The sequence below is a fragment of the Pseudochaenichthys georgianus genome, chromosome 17 (genome assembly GCF_902827115.2).
Source record: "Pseudochaenichthys georgianus chromosome 17, fPseGeo1.2, whole genome shotgun sequence".
Taxonomy (NCBI): domain Eukaryota; kingdom Metazoa; phylum Chordata; class Actinopteri; order Perciformes; family Channichthyidae; genus Pseudochaenichthys; species Pseudochaenichthys georgianus.
The window spans coordinates 16,612,353-16,631,532 of record NC_047519.1 but is presented as its reverse complement, the minus strand read 5'-3'; the positions used below and the strand labels follow the sequence as shown (position 1 = coordinate 16,631,532).

The following is a 19,180-nucleotide window of genomic DNA, read 5'->3' as shown; positions in this document are numbered from 1 at the left end:
TGGTTTGGTGTGAGAAAAGACTCACTGACGCAGCGCTGGATGCTGACTATTGTTACAAAGTGAGAAGGCAAACACTTTCTCTCTCTGACGTTATCCGACCGTTGGGAAAAACAGATGCAGCAGATAAATGGCTGCCAGGATAAAAATACTACCAATATCCTATTTAGCGAACCACAATAATAGTCAGCCAAATTCTCCGACTCTCCAAGCATCCAGTGTTGATGTTGGCCAGCTTCTGCTATAGGACCTAAGATCATTGTGATCATTGTCATTCAGTTGAACAAAGGTTGACTCTAACGAAGGGCTGCTCGATTATGGCAAAAATCATAATCTCGATTATTTGGGTCAATAATTGTAATTGCGATTATTAAATGCGATTATTCATTGACTTTGAAAACATCCATTTATTGGAGAAAAAAAATGCGAACAGTATGTTTTTAACAGTTGATTACCCTGAACTTTAAGTATAATTCAACTGAAAAACCAAAAAAAATAATAATAATAATAAAAATAGTGATGATTCAATGTAATACAATGATTTTTATAGTCTGGTACCTGAAAAAGGTCAAATGGCACTGATGGAACCAAATGTGCCCAAAGCTTATTCCGCCTGGACTTTATTTTCATAAACCTCTCTAAAAAGGTCAAATGTCACTTGTTTTGCCTCAATCCTGATACAGTGTACTTATTATATATTATACTTTGGATTCCTAAAGCTTTTAGGCTAGTAACCCATCATTCAAGGTTGGTCTTCACTATAAGTAATGGGTTTTCTTTAGGCGGAGACAGGAATTTACATTTTTTTGCCATGTTCCATCTGAATTTACTCTGACACAGAAACATCTATATTGATTCTGACACTTCTACATCCAACTCACAGATGTAAACTTGATAACAAAAAATATTCATATAAACCTTTTAGAAGTGAAGTTATAGTCATTTGTTCTGGGAATGTCATTTTCGAGCCTGAAACCTGAAAAACAGGCTCGGGGCTTAACAGGTTAATGGACGTCTCTTTAAAATGACCGCTCAGAGGAGAGGAGTTCTCATTTCTCTAACCGCCTGCTGTGTAATAATTAGAGTTGTGATTTTACAGTCTGGAAGCACAAAAATTGCCGTCTTGATCGTGACCCGGCAGCACCTCCCCAAAAAGATACATTTTTGGATTTTTATAAATTTGTTGCTGCCAGTGTTCACATAGGTACATTGCTTGACTTCCATCCTGGGACTCCAACTGTAGACAACATGAATAAGTACCTCATACAACCGCATTTGAAACAATCCAAATGTTCACTTTATATCTGGATTAGTTTTAAATCCCTTTCTTTGGCCATTTGAGAAGGAATATACCTCTTTCACCCAAACAATCTGTGTTAGCGCCAACAGTAAACAATAGAGCAGACATACTCCCCTCTAGCACGCACACGCACACACACACACACACACACACACACAAACACACACACGCACACGCACACACACACACACACACACACACACACACACACACACACACACACACACACTGTAGATGTGCAGACCACAGACAGAGTTTAATCTTCCTAAAATCAGCTTAATGTTTTATGAAGGGAATTCCTCTCTCTTCCTGTCACAAACAATGAGGCCAAATAAGATTTTCATTAACTTAGTCAAAATACAGATAATAGGCTCAGGCTCTGACTCAATGTAAACTCCTATCAGCCAAGTAAGCAATATCTGGAAACAACTGAATGAACCACTGTGGCTTTATCTCTCGTGTGGCAGCAGATATTGTCTTTAAAAACATATCAAATCTCACTGACGAGACACTTTGGCATCCTGCGGAGGACATATTTGTTTCCTTTTTCATGCAACATCGCGGGACGATTCAACTCAAACCATAAACTCACCGAAAGGCTTTGTCTCTGAGGCTTGACACTTCTCCTCCTGAGGGCCAGATCTTGTCATCGCCAGAAGAGTACCCATCTTTTTTTAGGCTCGCCGCATGGTTGTTGTCGACTTCTAAACATGTTTTGGCTTGGCTGAAAGAAAATGCTCCATTATGGAAGTTTCAGATCTGACAGTGTCCTTGGTTAGGCTCCGTGGACTTTGATGAACTTATTTTCTCTCTATTTGTACATGACAGTTCCTCTAATCAGAGGAGTTCTTGTGATAATACGTATTGTTATGGTTGGAATTTCCTTCAGGAATTCATAATCATAATCACAGCAGACTGTTTGCTTTGCTCTTTTACTCTGTGTATTTTTGTCCTCCCTTCAACTATTAAATACCAAAGTAGAAATGCCTTTCAGCTCCTCATCCAGCACAGATTTAGTGGTTACTGTGAAACTGAGTATTTGTTAGTAATTAATAATGAGACCAACAACAATGATTTTCTAATTTATTGTGCCAAGAGATATTTTGAGGGACGTTTTTCTCATGTCTCTGTTAAGTATATTTGCTCTCTGCTCTTCCTAATCAAGAATGCTAGAGTAAAAAGTCAATCCCGGCAGCTAAATATAGTAAAACAGAAGAAAAGATGTGTGGTGTTGGTGTTCTACATTTTTATGTCTATGTAAGATTTTATTTCCCTGCCTCCTAGAAAATGCATTGCTTTAACACTCAATATCAACACGCGCATTTAAATAGATAAAATAAACCTAATTGATGACGATGGAAGTAAGTACTTTAATGATTTATCTCCCGATTTAAGTTTTTTTTCAAGAAAAAATGGAGCGGCAGATGGCTGAAAGATGATGACTGTGTGGTGTTTACTGAGCTTCAGTTTTATATCAGCACAGTTTTAGCCAAGACTACAGTTCAGTCACAACATGTACAATTCAACTACTCCAATAACAGCTCATCACAGTTCATCAGTTCATACGTAACAGATATTGTGATAGCAGCCATGTGGGAGATGGCACCATAGAGTCATAACATTTCAGATTTGCCAGATTTAGGACGATCTGGCAGAAATGTTTCCTCGAAAACTTTGTGGCTCGATTCATTTGGGGCTAAAATTGGACTTCAATGTCTGCTTGACTTGAGTGTTTTAATGGCCTAACCTCAGATATGATTTAAGGTAGGGCTACCTTGTAAATAACCTTGGTGTTGTCCGGTGTTTTTTAATGAATGTAATTTTTGGGCCTTTGGCCTTTGTTTAGAGAATGACAGTGTTGGGATGACACATGGAAAGGCGCTGCAGGTCGGATTCGAAATCTACTTCCGCCGTAGCAGACACTGGGCCCCAGTACAAAAACAAAATGTGTTAGACAAAATGTACAACAACCACCAGATGGGCTGCCGTGTAACTCAGTGGTTAGAGCTGGCGGCCCATCGTGTGTGTGTGTGTGTGTGTGTGTGTGTGCGTGCGTGCGTGTGTGTGTGCGTGTGCCTTAACGTTTGATCATGTCTGTATTCATATATCTATTCACATTGCTTATAACCATGTCAAAAGCCCACTTAAAGGTCACCTATTATGTAAAATCCACTTTTCCGTGTCTTTTAAACATCTGTGGAAAGATATTCTGAAAGTTTCAGGAAAAAAGATTCTCTCACTTTTTGTCCTGATCCATTTATATAAAAACCTGTCTGAAAATGAGCTGATCAGATTTTGGACACTTAATGATGTCGTAACGATTTTTTGGCTCGTGTAGCCATTAGCCAATCACCAACCAAGGTAACCCCCCCCACCTTATCACCTGATTCTCCTCCTAGAGCACCATTGTGTTCTTTTTAACCAACTATCTCTCAGAGCGGCGTGGGGAGTGGCTCCTTATTTTCATCTACAGTAAAGTAACAGACAGAGAATCAGCACTTTGGAAACAGGGCTGAAACAGAGGGGATTATGGGATGCTTCAATGCAGGATGTGTTTGGTATTTCAAGCCAAACACTGTATTTATCTGAGACCTATAATATATTGATGAAAAACAGTATAATAGGAGACTTTTACGTTTTGGCCAGGGGGAGATTCTTACAGAGCACCTCCTCCAACACACATGAACGCGCAATGCACGCCCAATGAGGGCACGAGATACATTTGTGCGTGTACGAGATGGAAGGCTGACAGACAGGGCGGCAATCCAATCCGTTTAGCCGGCCCGGCTAAACAGATTGGTTGTGCTTTTTACAGTACTACGGCTTCCACAGATGACATTTTTCTATGGATTTCTATGGACTTCAGATATTCATTGCTATCGGGATTCCAGAGCATTCCATGGAATATAACAAAAAGTGTATCTCGAGCCGGTTTCTCAAACTTACCTACCCCACCTTTAAGGATTTTACTTTGAGCTGTTTTCCACTCCTTTATGTTCAAAAGGATTTATGGTGACAACCGTTGCTATTTGGAACCTGTGAAAAGTCCCTCTGCTCTCCTGAAAAACGAAAGCAAAACAAACCACACTTTTTTTTCTTTATTCAAAGCAAATAAATACCCCGATTTCCTCAAACCGCTGAAATCTGTGGCAAAATATTGGGAACATAAAGAGGTTTCAGAAAAATGATATGAATGGCAGTATGGCAGTACCAACACATGCGTTCTTGTCTGCAGACAGGCTGACTGTGAAGACTGACATCATTTGAATTGTTATTTCTCTCTATGAAGTTTCCAGAGCAGAAATCATTACTGAGGCCACAGAGGTTGCTGTTATAGCTCTGTGGATATGCCTTCCTGCTGAGCATCCATATGTACATCACACTTAAAATACACTCCAATTCCAAAAACAATTCAAGAACATTATGGAAAGTACTTCTAGAGGATGTTGCTTCTCGCGTATCATTATAGGTCAAATGGTTTGTAAATTAGAGAGGAATGCCAACAATAACACAGAAATATGTTTGATATAAAGTTCCTTGACTGTCTGAAATGAATTGTGGCCGATGGCATACAGAACATACTCATTGTCCAGAAATAACATGAGCACATACCAGGAAATATGGTGATGGGCTACATGTTTACGGAGCAGCAGTTGATTCAGGGTCAGTACAGTATAAGAGGGGGGATGAAATACTGTAGGAACCACAGACCACACATTGTATGTATTATTACAATGTGTTTGTCTGTGCTAACTTTAGGTTCAAAACACCAAAGATATGCAGCGTATTAACAGAATAATACATATGTGTGGGTCATCATTTGAAAGAGTGTTTGAAAAGAGGACATTTATTTTCCAAGGAGACTGAAACTCAAAACTTGCAAATAAAATAAAAACATATTTTCTTACTAACTTCTATTGGTTGGTTTTATCCAGGGCCACAGACTAGTGCTATTTCTAACATTTATATAATGATTTTTACTTTTTTGTTTGATTGCTAGTATAATTAAACGGCCAACACACTTATTGGTGCTTGCAGTTCCAGACTCTAACTTTATAATAGAACTCACATTTTTATCTTTAAAGGTCCCCTATTATGCAAAATGCATGTTTGATGTATTGTATACATAGATATGTAGATTTTCCAGTTTCAAGCAATTTTTTTTACCCGAAGATGGATCATAGTTTTTGTATTTTTTATCAAAAGTGATTATAGACACAAGCAGAGCAAAGGTTTGCGGCAGCCAAACAGCAATGGCGAGATACTGATTTGTATCTTTTTGAAAATGCTTTATTTAGTGTTTTTAACATTATTACTCACCTAGTCCATTTGTTTAAGTGAAGGGAGATCTCGGAGGATAATTCATCTCCCACGGTTACATCCTCCTGAAAGATAAACAATGAAGGAATCCTAACCAGTCGTGACAAATGAATATAGTTCTACACTACTTCTACAAACTCCATATTTTTGATCGAGAGAGCCCTAGTGGCAGATAATTAAATATTGTGCAGAAAAATATATTTTGTACTATGGGGGAAAACTCACCTTAAAGGCCATTTTGTAACTGTCCTGACGCTTCCAATCCTACCTCTTTTAGAGCACCTGAAGGACTGAGAGCCTCAGCTTAAACTTAGGAAATGTTATCAAGGGGAACATTTCACACTCAAAGCATGAGATGAACTGACTCCAAACCTCATGTTGCACACTTTTACTTAGAATTACAGCAATATGGCACCACTATTAATAATATTAGGAATAAGAAGGCAACGAAAACCAAATGTGTACAGTATATGACAAATATTTTATTTGAGATAATAATATAAATAATAATAATACATTTAATTTATATAGCACACTTTAAAGACAAACGTCATCTCAAGGTGCTTCACAAAGCTATAAGGATAAATAAGTTAAAAGATATCTAAAGGAGCATATTGGATCAAATATGGCAATATAAAAAATAAAAGGTTAAGAGCATAAAAGGTTTAAAAATAAATAAATAAAGTAAAGGACAGTCAGTACAATGCGGTGTGGAACAGGTGGGTCTTGAGGCATTTCCTAAAAACTGAGAGTGATGCCGAGGTCGTACAGTATGTTCTCAGGGAGATATGAGATATGACTTTTTGGTTTTTATTGTTATTTTCTTTATCTTTCTTTCTTCTTTTTTCTTTATTCGCAATGTACCTGTGCTGATTTGAACGTGAATTAAAGAAAGAGAAAACAAATTTTAAACTATTTAAACTTAGGTGTTCACCATTTGTAAAAAAAAACATGTTTTGTAACTCAGATTTTAAAACAGTACAACCTCAGTTGATTTAAGATACTGGTTGCTGACATTGAATTCACCAATATATGTATCTTAGTATTATTAGTCCCTTTGAAATCATCAACTCCTTAACTTTCCCTTCCATCATCAACTCCCTTTTCATCATCATCATCATCATCATCATCATCATCTTTGTTTTCGTCATTCATACCTCTCCATCATCATCATTGTCATCATCAGATCTGACTTCCAGGTGAGAGCCCATGATGGATTGGGGAACACTGTATGTTTGTGAAGTCACTTTGATGCTCTCACCTGCACATTTGACATACAGCTGATTTATACAATACAAGGAATAAGTAGAAGCACAAAATGAAGACATCAGTCCTTTTCAATGTGTATGACGATAGCTGAAAACTTGAATGATAGTGGATAATGTAACTAAGTCAGTTGTTTTAACGTGCATTATCATGTTCATACAATCAATCAATGTTTATTTTTCATTTGTACAACAATTGTTAACACTCGTTAAACAATGTGTCTAACGTGACTCTTTGCAAACAAATCATTCTTATACCTGATTTTCCTCAAGTTTTATTAAGGCAAAGACAAACTTTTGCTTCTAATTTTAACCATTTTGTAATATGAGTGTAGGGCATTAAGTCCACAGTTTGGTAATATCCCTTCAAATACATACTTTATCTTTGTTGAATCTATCAGTAGGGTCATTCATTTTGTCTAACTGGTATTGAATGTGTAGCCGGGCGCTCTGACGTGTCATCAGTTCATCAGGCTAATGTGGCTCTGGTGACTCGGCTGCGTCCAGCAGACTTGTGGCTTGGCAGAATGGGGACATGCTGTAGAAATGCTATTTTGGCGTCAGAACGAGGAGAAAATGTGTGTGGAATGAATGAAATCTCCTACTGCTGCCATAGACACAGGATTTCCCTTCAAGTGCTGAACAGGCTGCATTAGACTTAATGATTATTTATTGCGCTATGAGATGTATTTATGTGACCTCTGTGCATCATGTTACTCACAGAGATGATTTTTCAGCTGGCCTGGTTTGGCCACAGGATGAAACAAGGCATTAATAGAATCTCCCAGCGGTATTCCAGCCAGGATTACAGCTCTTTACCTGCCACAGCCATTCATTTCTTCATTTATTCGTTTTTCCACTCTTTTACTTTCATAATTCCGATACAGAGCTTCAGAAGCCAGTGTGTGCTTTGGGTCAAAGTCGGAATGTCTCAGTAACAGTGCACCTTACCCTTCGGGAAGCAGTGGTAGATGGGTAGGTTTTAGCTTCTGTCACACAGTGATGTCATTCTAAAACAACAGCGGAGCCACGCTGTGATTTATGAACTGTGGACAGTCTAATGCTTCTGAAGGCTGATGTGCATCAACGCTGGGATTCCACCTTCCTTCAAATACTTCGCAACAAGTGTTTCTCACAGTTCATTGCATTTCAACGACTTTTCTCTTCGTTATGCGGCCACAGAATGGTCTCAAGGCTAGGGCGTCCATTACAGACGCTTGGGATGTGTCTGTAGGTATCTGCTGTAGGAGATGCACCAGGCTTTCAATGAACTCCAATGTTATCAGTCTTTAATAGATGCTCAGAGCAAAGGAACGTTTACAATGAGACATGAGAAAGTATGCTAAGGACAAGAGTTAGTGATGGTGTCAAACAGGAATTTCCCCTAAGGCGTTGATGTTTCTATCAAGTGTGAAACTAAAAGTCTATATATATGTACTTGAAATGTGAAGTCAGTAACTTAAATTATTTAACAAACGTAGTTATTTCAACCTCAACAACAGTCTCTTTTTTCTAACACCGAGTAGTTTTGTTGCTTAAAACTACCCGTAAACGTGACCTTTTTTTGCCAAGATACTACATAAAGAACAGGAATTAGATCACAATATATGTTGTAGGATTTTTAATATTAGTTATGGCAAGACACTTCTACAACACAGTATAAACACCAATAGACTTGTAAAAGAGACAGTCAGTCAACTATTTTTATTTTCCTTGTACATTTTGTCACATACGGCTTTAAGATGCATTTTTTGGGGGCGGGAAATGTGTTTCTCTTGGAAAACGTGTTGCTGTTCGGAAATGTCGACCAGGTTGACAACATAAACTGGAAGTTCAGTCATGGGCACTATACTGTATTCTATTCCCCATTTATATTGGTTTTTGAACAATAATTGCTCATTGTCTCCTACTTCTGATATGTTTATGGATTAAAGCATCCAAAGCAAACTTAATGAGTTATTTTTTGCTTTGTCCCAACAGGAAGGCCGGCCTCATTCTCTCCCAGTTAGGAGTGCTCAACCCGTGGTGTAAGGGTCTTCTTCAGGAGCCGAAGATCGGCCTCCGCAGGATGTCCCTCAAGTTCCTGTCCTGCCGCTACACTGACACCAAGGCCTTCGGGCTGAACTGGTCTCACATGGGCCAAGACGTCCACAAGGCCTGCGACGAGCAGACACTTACCGTCATGTACAACGACTACGGCGAGCCCAAGGAGCTGTGAAACTATTAAAGGTTTCTGTTGCAATGTGTACAGGAATATGGGAAATGTGTCAAACCCAACAAAGAAACAAATAGAATGCAGATTTTACATTTGTTTCCCTTAGCTTAATGTATGTATAGCATCATAAGCACATTCTTAAAGGTCCCCTATTATACTGTTTTTCATCAATATATTATAGGTCTCAGATAAATACAAACATGTCTCTGAAGTGTTTGGCTTGAAATACCAAACAGATCATTGCAGCATCCCATAATCCCCTCTGTTTCAGCCTTGTTTCCAAAGTGCTGATTCTCTGTCTGTTACTTTAGATGAAAATAAGGAGCCCCTCCCCACGCCCCTCTGAGAGATATTTGGTTACAAAGAACTCAATGGTGCTCTAGGAGGAGATTCAGGTGATAAGGTGGGGGGGGGGGGGGAGGGTTACCTTGGTTGGTGATTGGCTAATGGTTACATAAGCCAAAACATCGTTATGACATCACAAAGTGGCCAAAATGTGATCGGGTCATTTTCAGACAGGTTTTTATATAAATGGATCAAAAAGTGAGCGAATCTATTTCCTGAAACTTTCAGAATGTCTTTACACAGAGGGGACACAGGCTGATGTATAACAGACATGAAGAAGTGGATTTTGCATAATAGGTGACCTTTAATATAATTTGAAATGCCAAATGTTATATTTAGCTTTACCACATTATTGGTAATATATTCAAAGTCTAATCAGAGCTTCAAGATAGATACATTCACCTAAATATCTGTGGCTCTTTTGATCCAGACAGCTCTCTGAATACTATTCTTCCCTTGCAATGATAAAGTGAAATCTAATGCAAACTTGACACATCTGCAGATGCTTCATAAAGAAGACCCCTTTGTTTCATTGCTTAGTAAGTTAAAGGCAGAATACAGAAACATTCCATGTCACAATGAAATGTAATCTCATTGGGGAGCCAACCTAGAGTTCTACATTAAATGTATTTATCTTAGATAAACTAAACGTAACACCTTGCATTTTATTTCACTGTATTTCTTTGTTGGATTGAACAATCTTCATTTAAAAAAGGGATATATAAAGAGGGCACATTCTTTTTTAATCTTTGTTGGAATAAATCTGTCATCTTGATGGTGTAGTCAATATTGTGAAGCGCAATTTCCTTTGGGTTCTTTATATTCAGTCAGAAATTAAAAGGTCAGATCTGTGTTTTAAAGGGTAATACTCGTAAAATGTACATGAAAATGGATCCAGCTTCTATTGTAGCTTCGGTTTCATTGGTACATCCTGAACATCGTTAATATTTTTGAAGCTTCTGATGCTTGTCGTAATTATGAATAACTGCAACACAGGCAGCAAGTGAACACATCATGGGCTGAACCATCATGTGTGCCAGCTATGATTTGGTATTGGTAGCTGTATGTTGTATACATACTTTAAATTAAGTCAGCCTCATGAGCTAGTACCCACAAGTCTTGTTTTGACATTCTCACACATTGAAAAGGGAATGCTGTGCAACGTTTTAAGGAAATGCCAGTATTTTAGAAAAGTATCCATGTTTCTGTAAGAAAAGTGAGGTGGCATTAAAGCAGATAGAGATTTTACAAGAAAAGTAAAAGAAAGATAAGAGATAATTGTCAGCAGGAAGTTATTTTAGTATGAAAACTAACCTTGTACATAACATTATCATAACGTTTTTGTGATGTATCCTTCTGAATGTAGTATTGCTAGTTTGCATTTAAAGGTAAAGCTGCTTTCAAAAGAGTTGTACTAAATAACAGGCACAAACATCAGCTTTGTTTCTCCACATGTTCATTAAAACCTTTGCTTTTATCATTTTCACATAATTCAAAGTAAGAGAGATTTGTCATCTCTACTAAAACTGTTTGTTTCTTGTTAGTATATTTTAACTTTAGTTTCTATTTGTTTTGTTCTTATTTTATTTGTGTGCAGTGGCCATGTTGGAGATCGATGTCAACAAATCTCATATGTGAATACTAAAATCGACACTTGTAGATTTTTGTATAGGCAGCAAAGTATTTCATAAATGCATCAGTGTTTTTTCTTCTGTATATAAATGTATAACATTTTACGTGTGCTTTAGTAGATACAATATTCTATGGTCATATCTGCTGTGTAGTTTACTAATTGGATTAATCCACTTGGTGCAGTTGTGATGTAAAATGCAACAGGCTTTACTTTCTTTGCTGAAATTGGATTGGACCTTTGTAATAACCTGTGATTGGTTAATTAAAGAACTACAAAATGACATTCTGTTGTAGAAAAGTGGGACATTTGACAAACTTATTAAGTAGAATATTAAGGCACTTGACCCTTGTGAAACATGTAAACCAATCATATACTATCTGCATGATTTTATTCTGTCTAAACTGTCTTTGGCCATCATAAACTTTTTTCACCTTGATCTTTGCTACTTCAAAGAACAATAAAGAATATATTATGAAACGTGGCTGTATTGATATTCTTAAAATCATCAGATGTCTGTGTTACGGTGTGTGAAGCAGGTAGGACCCAAATGCAGATTAACGTAAAAATAATTCCTTTATTCCAAGGCTATGCTGACAAATACAGAACAGAACACTCACCGAGGACAAGCCAAATTACAAGACGAACCGACACTGGGAGACAGGGGGATTTAAACAGGGTAACTAGACACAGGTGGGAACAATCAGGGGCGGGGCTGACACTGATGAGCACAGGAGACACATAAGGAGTGACAGGTGAAAACAATCAGGAAATTAGACACACCAGGGAAACTAACGACAGGAGGAAAAACACAGGGAAAAAGACCAGACAATATACAAGGAGGAAAATACCCATAACCAGACATACAAAACTACAAATGTGACAAAACATGAGAATCCTGACAGAACCCCCCCCTCAAAAAAAAACACAAAAGTCCTAAACCTCAAGCAGGGTGGGTGGAGGGGGTCCGGAGGAGGGACGCAAAACTAGGGCCACCAGGGTGGGTGGAGGGGGTCTGGAGGATGGGACTGAACTGACCGCCCAGGGGCACGGCAGAGGACCAGGAAGGGGTCTCGGGCGGACGGCCCGGGGGTAAGGCAGAGTCCAAAAAGGGGGATTCGGGCGGACGGCCCGGGGGCAAGGCAGAGGACCAGGAACGGGTCTCGGGCGGACGGCCCGGGGGCAAGACAGAGTCCAAGGTGGGGGTTATGGAGGGGCGAAGGCCACCGCGGCCGGGAAAGTCAGGGGCCCGGGATCGAGGGTGAAGGCCGTGGCTCTCAGGGGACCGGGATTGAGGGTGAAGACTCCGGCTCTCAGAGGGCCGGGCTCGAGGGCGAAGACCGGACAGCTCCGGAGGCCGGGCAGGAAAGCGCTGATGGGACAACTCCGGAGACCGGGCAGGACCCGGTGTCGGCCGGACAGGCTGGGGAGTAGACGGCGGGACCTCCAACGACACAGGACACAGGGTTGGCAGGACCCCCGGCAGGGGAGTAGGCGGCGGGACCTCCAACCAGACAGGAGAAAGGGTTGGCAGGAAACCCCGGCAGGGGAGCAGACGGCGGGACCTCCAACGAGACCGGACCTAGGGTTGGCAGGACCCACGGCAGGGGAGTGGACGGCGGGACCTCCAACGAGAAAGGAGAAGGAGCTGGCAGGACCCCCGGCAGGAGAGTAGACAGCGGGACCTCCAACGGGACAGGACATGGAGCTGGCAGGACCCCCGGCAGGAGAGTAGACGGCGGGACCTCCAACGGGACAGGACAAAGGGTTGGCAGGACCCCCGGCAGGAGAGTAGTCGGCGGGGCCTCCAACGGAACATACATACGATTGGCAGGACCTCCGGCAGAGGAGTAGTCGACGGAGCCCCCAACGGGACAGGACCCGGAGTAGGGACCCGAGAGGAGACTCGAGAGGAGACTCGAGAGGGGAACCAAGGGGGAACTCGAGAGGGGACTCGAGAGGGGACTCGAGAGGGGACTCGAGAGGAGACTCGAGAGGGGAACCAAGGGGGAACTCGAGAGGGGACTCGAGAGGGGACTCGAGAGGGGAACTAGAGAGGGGACTAGAGGAGTAACTAGAGAAGGGAACTTGAGAGGGGACTCGCGAGGGAAACTAGAGGAGGGACGAGAAGAGGGACGAGAGGAGGGACTAAATGAGGGACTAGAGCAGGGACTAAAGGAGGGACTAGAGCAGGGACTAAAGGAGGGACTAGAGGAGGGACTAGAGGAGGGAACTCGAGAGGGGACTCGAGAAGTGACTAGAGATGGGACTAGAGAAGGGAACTGGAGAGGGGACACGCGAGGGGACCTAGAGGAGGGACGAGAGGAGGGACTAGAGCAGGGACTAGAGCAGGGACTAGAGGAGGGAACTCGAGAGGGGACTGGAGAGGGGACTCGAGAGGGGACTGGAGAGGGGACTGGAGAGGGGACTCCAGAGGGGACTGGAGAGGGAACTCCAGAGGGGACTCGAGAGGAAACTCCAGAGGGGACTCGAGAGGAAACTCGAGAGGGGACTCGAGAGGAAACTTGAGATGGGACTGTGGCAGCTGGGGCCGGAAACCTGGCTGTAAGGTCCGGAGCGGAAGCCTGGCTGTGTAAGCCAGGTAATCCAGTATGGACGCAAAGCTGCGTGGGCCGGTACTGGAGCATTGAGGCATGGCTGCTAGCTTGGCTTTGCGCCTCCTTCTCTTAGCAGCCGCCTGTGGCATCAAAAAAGCTGAATCCGCTGGGTCCATCTTGGGTCGGTCGTAATGTTACGGTGTGTGAAGTAGGTAGGACCCAAATGCAGATTAAAGTAAAAATAATTCCTTTATTCCAAGGCTATGCTGACAAATACAGAACAGAACACTCACCGAGGACAAGCCAAATCACAAGACGAACCGACACTGAACACTGGGAGACAGGGGGATTTAAACACAGGGTAACTAGACACAGGTGGGAACAATCAGGGGCGGGGCCAACACTGATGAGCACAGGAGACACACAAGGAGTGACAGGTGAAAACAATCAGACAACTAGACACACCAGGGAAACTAACGACGGGAGGAAAAACACAGGGAAAAAGACCAGACAATATACAAGGAGGAAAATACCCATAACCAGACATACAAAACTACAAACGTGACAAAACATGAGAATCCTGACAGTCTGAACAAATCATAAAACAACACACAAAAGAAGAATATGCTTGTAAATGTTAAAATCCCCTGAAAAAGACCGGTTTTGAGGCTACGTGTGGGTTGTTACTAAAGCTTTATTTTAAAAATATTTTCTCAGTTTTTAGACTTTGACCATAAAATAGCCATCTTTTTGCCATAGGGCACTCCTCTGGCAAAAAGATGTGTATTTTATGTTCAAATTCTTGGACCTTTCTTCTGTTTTGAATGTGTGTGTGTGTGTGTGTGTGTGTGTGTGTGTCCCCACCAAAGAGCACCTACTTTCTACGTGTTTGAACTTCAGAGCACTGTGGATCTTTTTTTTCAAAATAGTTTGGAACTTGGCTCAAAATATCACAGGCGTGAAATGCATTCTGGGGTACTTGGCTACCTGAAGTCCAAACAAGTAAGCAGGACTACTTCCAGTCATTCGGACTGTTGCTACTTGGCTAGATGCAGACGTTGAACTTGGAACAGTATTTGGGCTGAGGGTGAGGACGTTTCACAAGTTGACCAGAACACAAGTGCAGATTGAGTTATAGGTATTGCCTCGTAAGTTAAGTTATAAGGAAGCAAAATCAATCAAATGTAGGTAAATTATGGTTGATATTTGACAATGCTTTAAGAAAAGAACAGCCTACATCACACATTTCCATAGAGTTTCCTTTATTTTGTTCACAGCTCATTCCTTAAAACAGATTGCTTATAATAAGGGGGAAATAGGAAAGATGTATTTCAAGCCTGTTATGCAAATAAGTAAGATTTGTTAGAACATCTTTTCAACTTTAATTGACGGAATATATTTGAGAATTGGTTCTATTAACACATGAATACTGTGTAGTTTACATAAGACAAGCACAAGTTTCTGGTATGGGCCATATTCATTCATACTTTCAGCATTTGCTGCGGGCCAATTAAAAGTTGGCAACGAGGTCGTATTCGGCCCCCAGGCCGTAGTTTGGTCACCCCTGCCCGAGGAGTATGGAATTGGGCACAGTCAGAGTTAGTGAAGATGTGTGGGTGTCAAGTGGAAACCCCCAGTTCTGAAAATACATTGAAAGTTCGCTTGACATGCATACATGTTTCACTGGTTGAAAAAACAAGTCAGATTGTGTAGTGTCTATGAGGAAAAGTTCTACTTATCACTTATTACCTTAGTAATAATTTTCCTTACAAGTTTATGGTCCAAATCGCTAGTTTTATGTGTTGTTTAGTATAACATGATGTTCAGTTAATGATGGTTCCATTTAGTCCAAAAATAGGTGTTATCGCAACGCATGCTTTACATGCATTGCTACCGTGTGAATCACTGGTCTACCACACAGTATTTTGGCAACAAAAGAAAAATGGCGTAAATTGGTAACTATGTTCACTTCTTATACAATACAGTTTAGAAACATGAATTATGGGAAGCTTAGTATACAGAAATATTTGCCCTATAAACAGATCTCTGATCACAAGCAATGACATTTTATTGAAACTGTAAGCATTCCGGTTTTTACTATGTTTTTTTATAGTATTTCACATTCTGAAATTATTGATCTAGTATACGAGCTTCGTAAAAATGTGGCCTACTTGGAATTTGTAAATGAAAATCATGTGGAAATCAGTCCACTGTAGGGCCACGTCTAATATCTGTAAGACAATGGGTAATGTCCATGATTGAACCATTACAGATATCCACATGTATCTGATCTCTGACGGCATTCTGCATATGAAACCAGACTAAGAGCCGAGAAACTTGTTTATTTGCTTCTCTAGATCAGATTCTAGGATCTATTAAAGTCCTTAGAGATTTGTTGAATTGGCAAAAGCCTGCAGAGAAAGGGAGGTTTGCTGTTTTGTAAGCAATCCGTGACGCAGCATTTAAAACGAATACAATTTTTGGTCATTTGACATATTTTGTTCTTTCCATGCACATCTCTAACTAAGAAGGATAGTAAACACTGTTAAGTTATTTTACAGTTGAGCCCATTATGAAATCTGAAAAGACTGTGTGTGTGTGTGTGTGTGTGTGTGTGTGTGTGTGTGTGTGTGTGTGTGTGTGTGTGTGTGTGTGTGTGTGTGTGTGTGTGTGTGTGTGTGTGTGTGTGTGTGTGTGTGTGTGTGTGTGTGTGTGTGTGTGTGTGTGTGTGTGTGTGTGTGTGTGTGTGTGTGTGTGGAGTCAGCCACATTTCATTATAACATATCATTTGTAGATGGTAAGAAAGAACCCACAATAGATACATCCTGTGTGAACGACCATAACCCGAATCAACAGAGACATTATTAGGGTCGATATAAAGTTGCTATTTATTTAATATAGAGTATAAAGGACTGTAGAATATCACAAAGAACATGATTACACTTGTATAGATACAATATGGGGTTCCTTATCTGGCTAATGGATACCAGAAGCTAACATGCAAGCAGCAGAGACATTTGAAGGCTGTGTTGAGCCAAACTTAAACCCAAGCTTCCCAAGTCTATGTAGTTTATCCACCATTGTGCCACCTCCAACACTTTTTTAGATTGGAAAGTCAATATCTGAATTCCAGCTTTGGATGTAATTATTTACAATCAGTAGACCTAATTTAGGACATTTCTTTTTGTAAATTCAACTGAAAAATGAATAGAGGTTTGGGAAGACCTGTGCAAATGCTGAATATAATGTGTGTCACTGGATCTGTGATATAAATAGTGTTGACGTGTGACTAGTATGTGATCCGTTAGATATGTTAGATGAAAATATATTAGTCTATACATGTTAGTCTTTACAGATGTGTATCCTTTCACATTCCTAAAGCATCTGGTAATGAGGTTGAAACTAATTTAAATATTTGGGAGGTTTTGTTTTGTTCTGCTATGAGGACAATGGGGATTAGGTTGTTATTTTGTAGAGTAAACTTGTAAAATAATGACCAGGCAACCTTTTTTTCTTTGTCCACTTTCACTTAACTTGTTCTCATTTGTTTTTGAATAGCCATCAGACAACTTGCAACATCTGAATTGTTTTCAGTATAATTTAGAAGTTTGGTTCTTTAATTCCATGGAATGCTAATGTTTTTTCTAACTGGATGCTACAGTAAACACAGTTAGTAGCAGTAGCCCTTACAGTAAGGGCTTTGCATGTCCTGAAATATTCTTCAGGCACAGCCAGTTCTTTTGGGTTCTTTATCCCGTCACTAATCAAGTCCAGAAAAGCACTTGAATCCATTTATAATAGTGATTTGATGCAATTATGATGAGCTTTTTTGTTGTGCAGCTGCATTTTAATCCTATTTCAACTGGACCTCAGTATTTTCTGTTAGGCTCTCATTTCAATATTGAATATAGTTTTAACATTTGAATACAATAAAAAAAAATAAACATACACAGCAGTAAATATGAACCTTAACTTAAACAAAGAAAACAATATATTCACGATGTGCTAAAGAAGAATTACATTTTTTATACCAACATGACCCATGTGATGCTTTTTAACAGCGAGATCACTTAAAAAAATAAGCCATTCATTTAATGAAGTCTGGCTTCAGCTGCGTTCTTTGCATTACACATTTTTCAAAAAATGTAATACTTGTTGTTGGTTTGTTGCGTTGAATAGTCTGTGGTTTGACTGTGTAACACAAGTGCAGCCACTTTCATCCCTACATCTTATTGCATTCCTCCTCCTCCGGGTCCTCCTCCTCCTTCCAAGTGCTTGGCTTTGCTCTTATTCTCTTCGGCGTCCGGATCACGGCAAGTGCACTCATCCTGGTTGCAGTCCGCCCCAAACTGAATGACCTGTCAATAAACAAGCACAACATTCAGCGCTTGGCTTCCCGGAGCCACCATACATCTTTCAATCTGTGGCTGAATTCAAACAAAACACAAGACTAGTGCAGATGTCTTTTTTAATGGATGACTAAACTAAGAAAACCTACAGTCCATTCGGTCGTTTACCCCGGTTAGGAGTGATTGAGACGCTCTTTGATCAAATCTGTTAAGAGATGTGCACATATATGGTCTATTCCAGTGTAAGAAGGTGGAAAAAATGCCTTAAAAAGAAAGATTATATTACATATTACATCAGGACAGAAAAAGCAGCGTCACTGAAAAATGCACTGGTTGAGGAGGCTTCCCAATAGGGTTGTTACATTTCAACTGTAGCAAATAGTTCGACTTTGAATGGCAAAAACAGACAATAAAAAGCAAATTTGCTTGAACTGACTTAGCAGCTAGTGAACAACCCCCCCACACACTCCTGCAGGGTGTTTGCGCTGAAAAGCGAGTACCGCTTAGTAACCCGAGCGTGATCTTAGTAGCCTTGTTACATTTCCTCACAGTTTTCAAAGAGAACTCCAACGACCCCCCAGAGGCCGATAAAGCGCGTGATGTCAAATGGTTCAACGTGGCCTTTGAATGGCGAGAAGCCTTCAGGGTCTCGAGGGGAGGGAGGAAAGGAGGGAGGAACGCACCGCCGTGGAGGTGAACGGATGAACACATGTTAAGAATCAACAACAAGAGGCTGCCAGCTCTTGTCTAGGAAGCGAGCCATCACCACAGGTTGCAAAATAAACTCTAGTGCCCCGCGAAGCAGTCTGTTGCAAGAAATGTAAACATTCTCTCCTGGAGAGAAGGAGTGAGAGGAAGATTGAGAGAAAGAAAAAAGGGAGAGGGGGGCAAAGGAGAGTGGGAGGCAGAGAAGGAAAATAAGGATGACGGCAAGCAAGGCGAGAAGGAGAGTGGGAGGTAGCAGCTTGTCGGCCTTCACTGCTGATTGCAGACGGGTTTGACGGCAGTGTTAGAGTTTCGCCGAGGTCCAGAAGGTCCGAGCTTCACTTAAAATGCAAGCAGTCCTATTTCAGACAAATGTGTGCAGCCATTAAATGTTTCCTGCTTTGGATGCCTTCTAGCTTCCTTTCAAAGGTGGTTCCAAGGGGTTTGTTTTTGCCTCACCCACAAATAAAACAAGCCAAGTATTTTGGATTTGCTG

The 19,180-nt window shown here is 40.8% G+C and overlaps 2 protein-coding genes across 11 annotated transcripts in view; one reads left to right on the top strand and one right to left on the bottom strand.

Annotated features, from left to right (window-relative positions):
• astn1 (astrotactin 1) overlaps nucleotides 1-11,556 on the top strand; it is a 493,901-nt gene extending 482,345 nt beyond the window's left edge. For all 10 annotated transcript variants that reach the window (XM_034105004.2, XM_034105002.2, XM_034104998.2 and 7 more), the window contains one exon: nucleotides 8,863-11,556. In XM_034105004.2, coding sequence (XP_033960895.1) covers nucleotides 8,863-9,100 — 238 coding nt within the window. In that variant the 3' untranslated portion in view covers nucleotides 9,101-11,556. The remainder of the gene's footprint in view (nucleotides 1-8,862) is intronic.
• A 4,834-nt stretch (nucleotides 11,557-16,390) lies between these two features.
• Nucleotides 16,391-19,180, bottom strand: part of pappa2 (pappalysin 2) — a 100,771-nt gene continuing 97,981 nt past the window's right edge. The window contains exon 27 of the mRNA XM_034105450.2: nucleotides 16,391-17,988. Within this exon, the coding sequence (XP_033961341.1) occupies nucleotides 17,860-17,988 (129 nt within the window). The 3' untranslated portion in view covers nucleotides 16,391-17,859. The remainder of the gene's footprint in view (nucleotides 17,989-19,180) is intronic.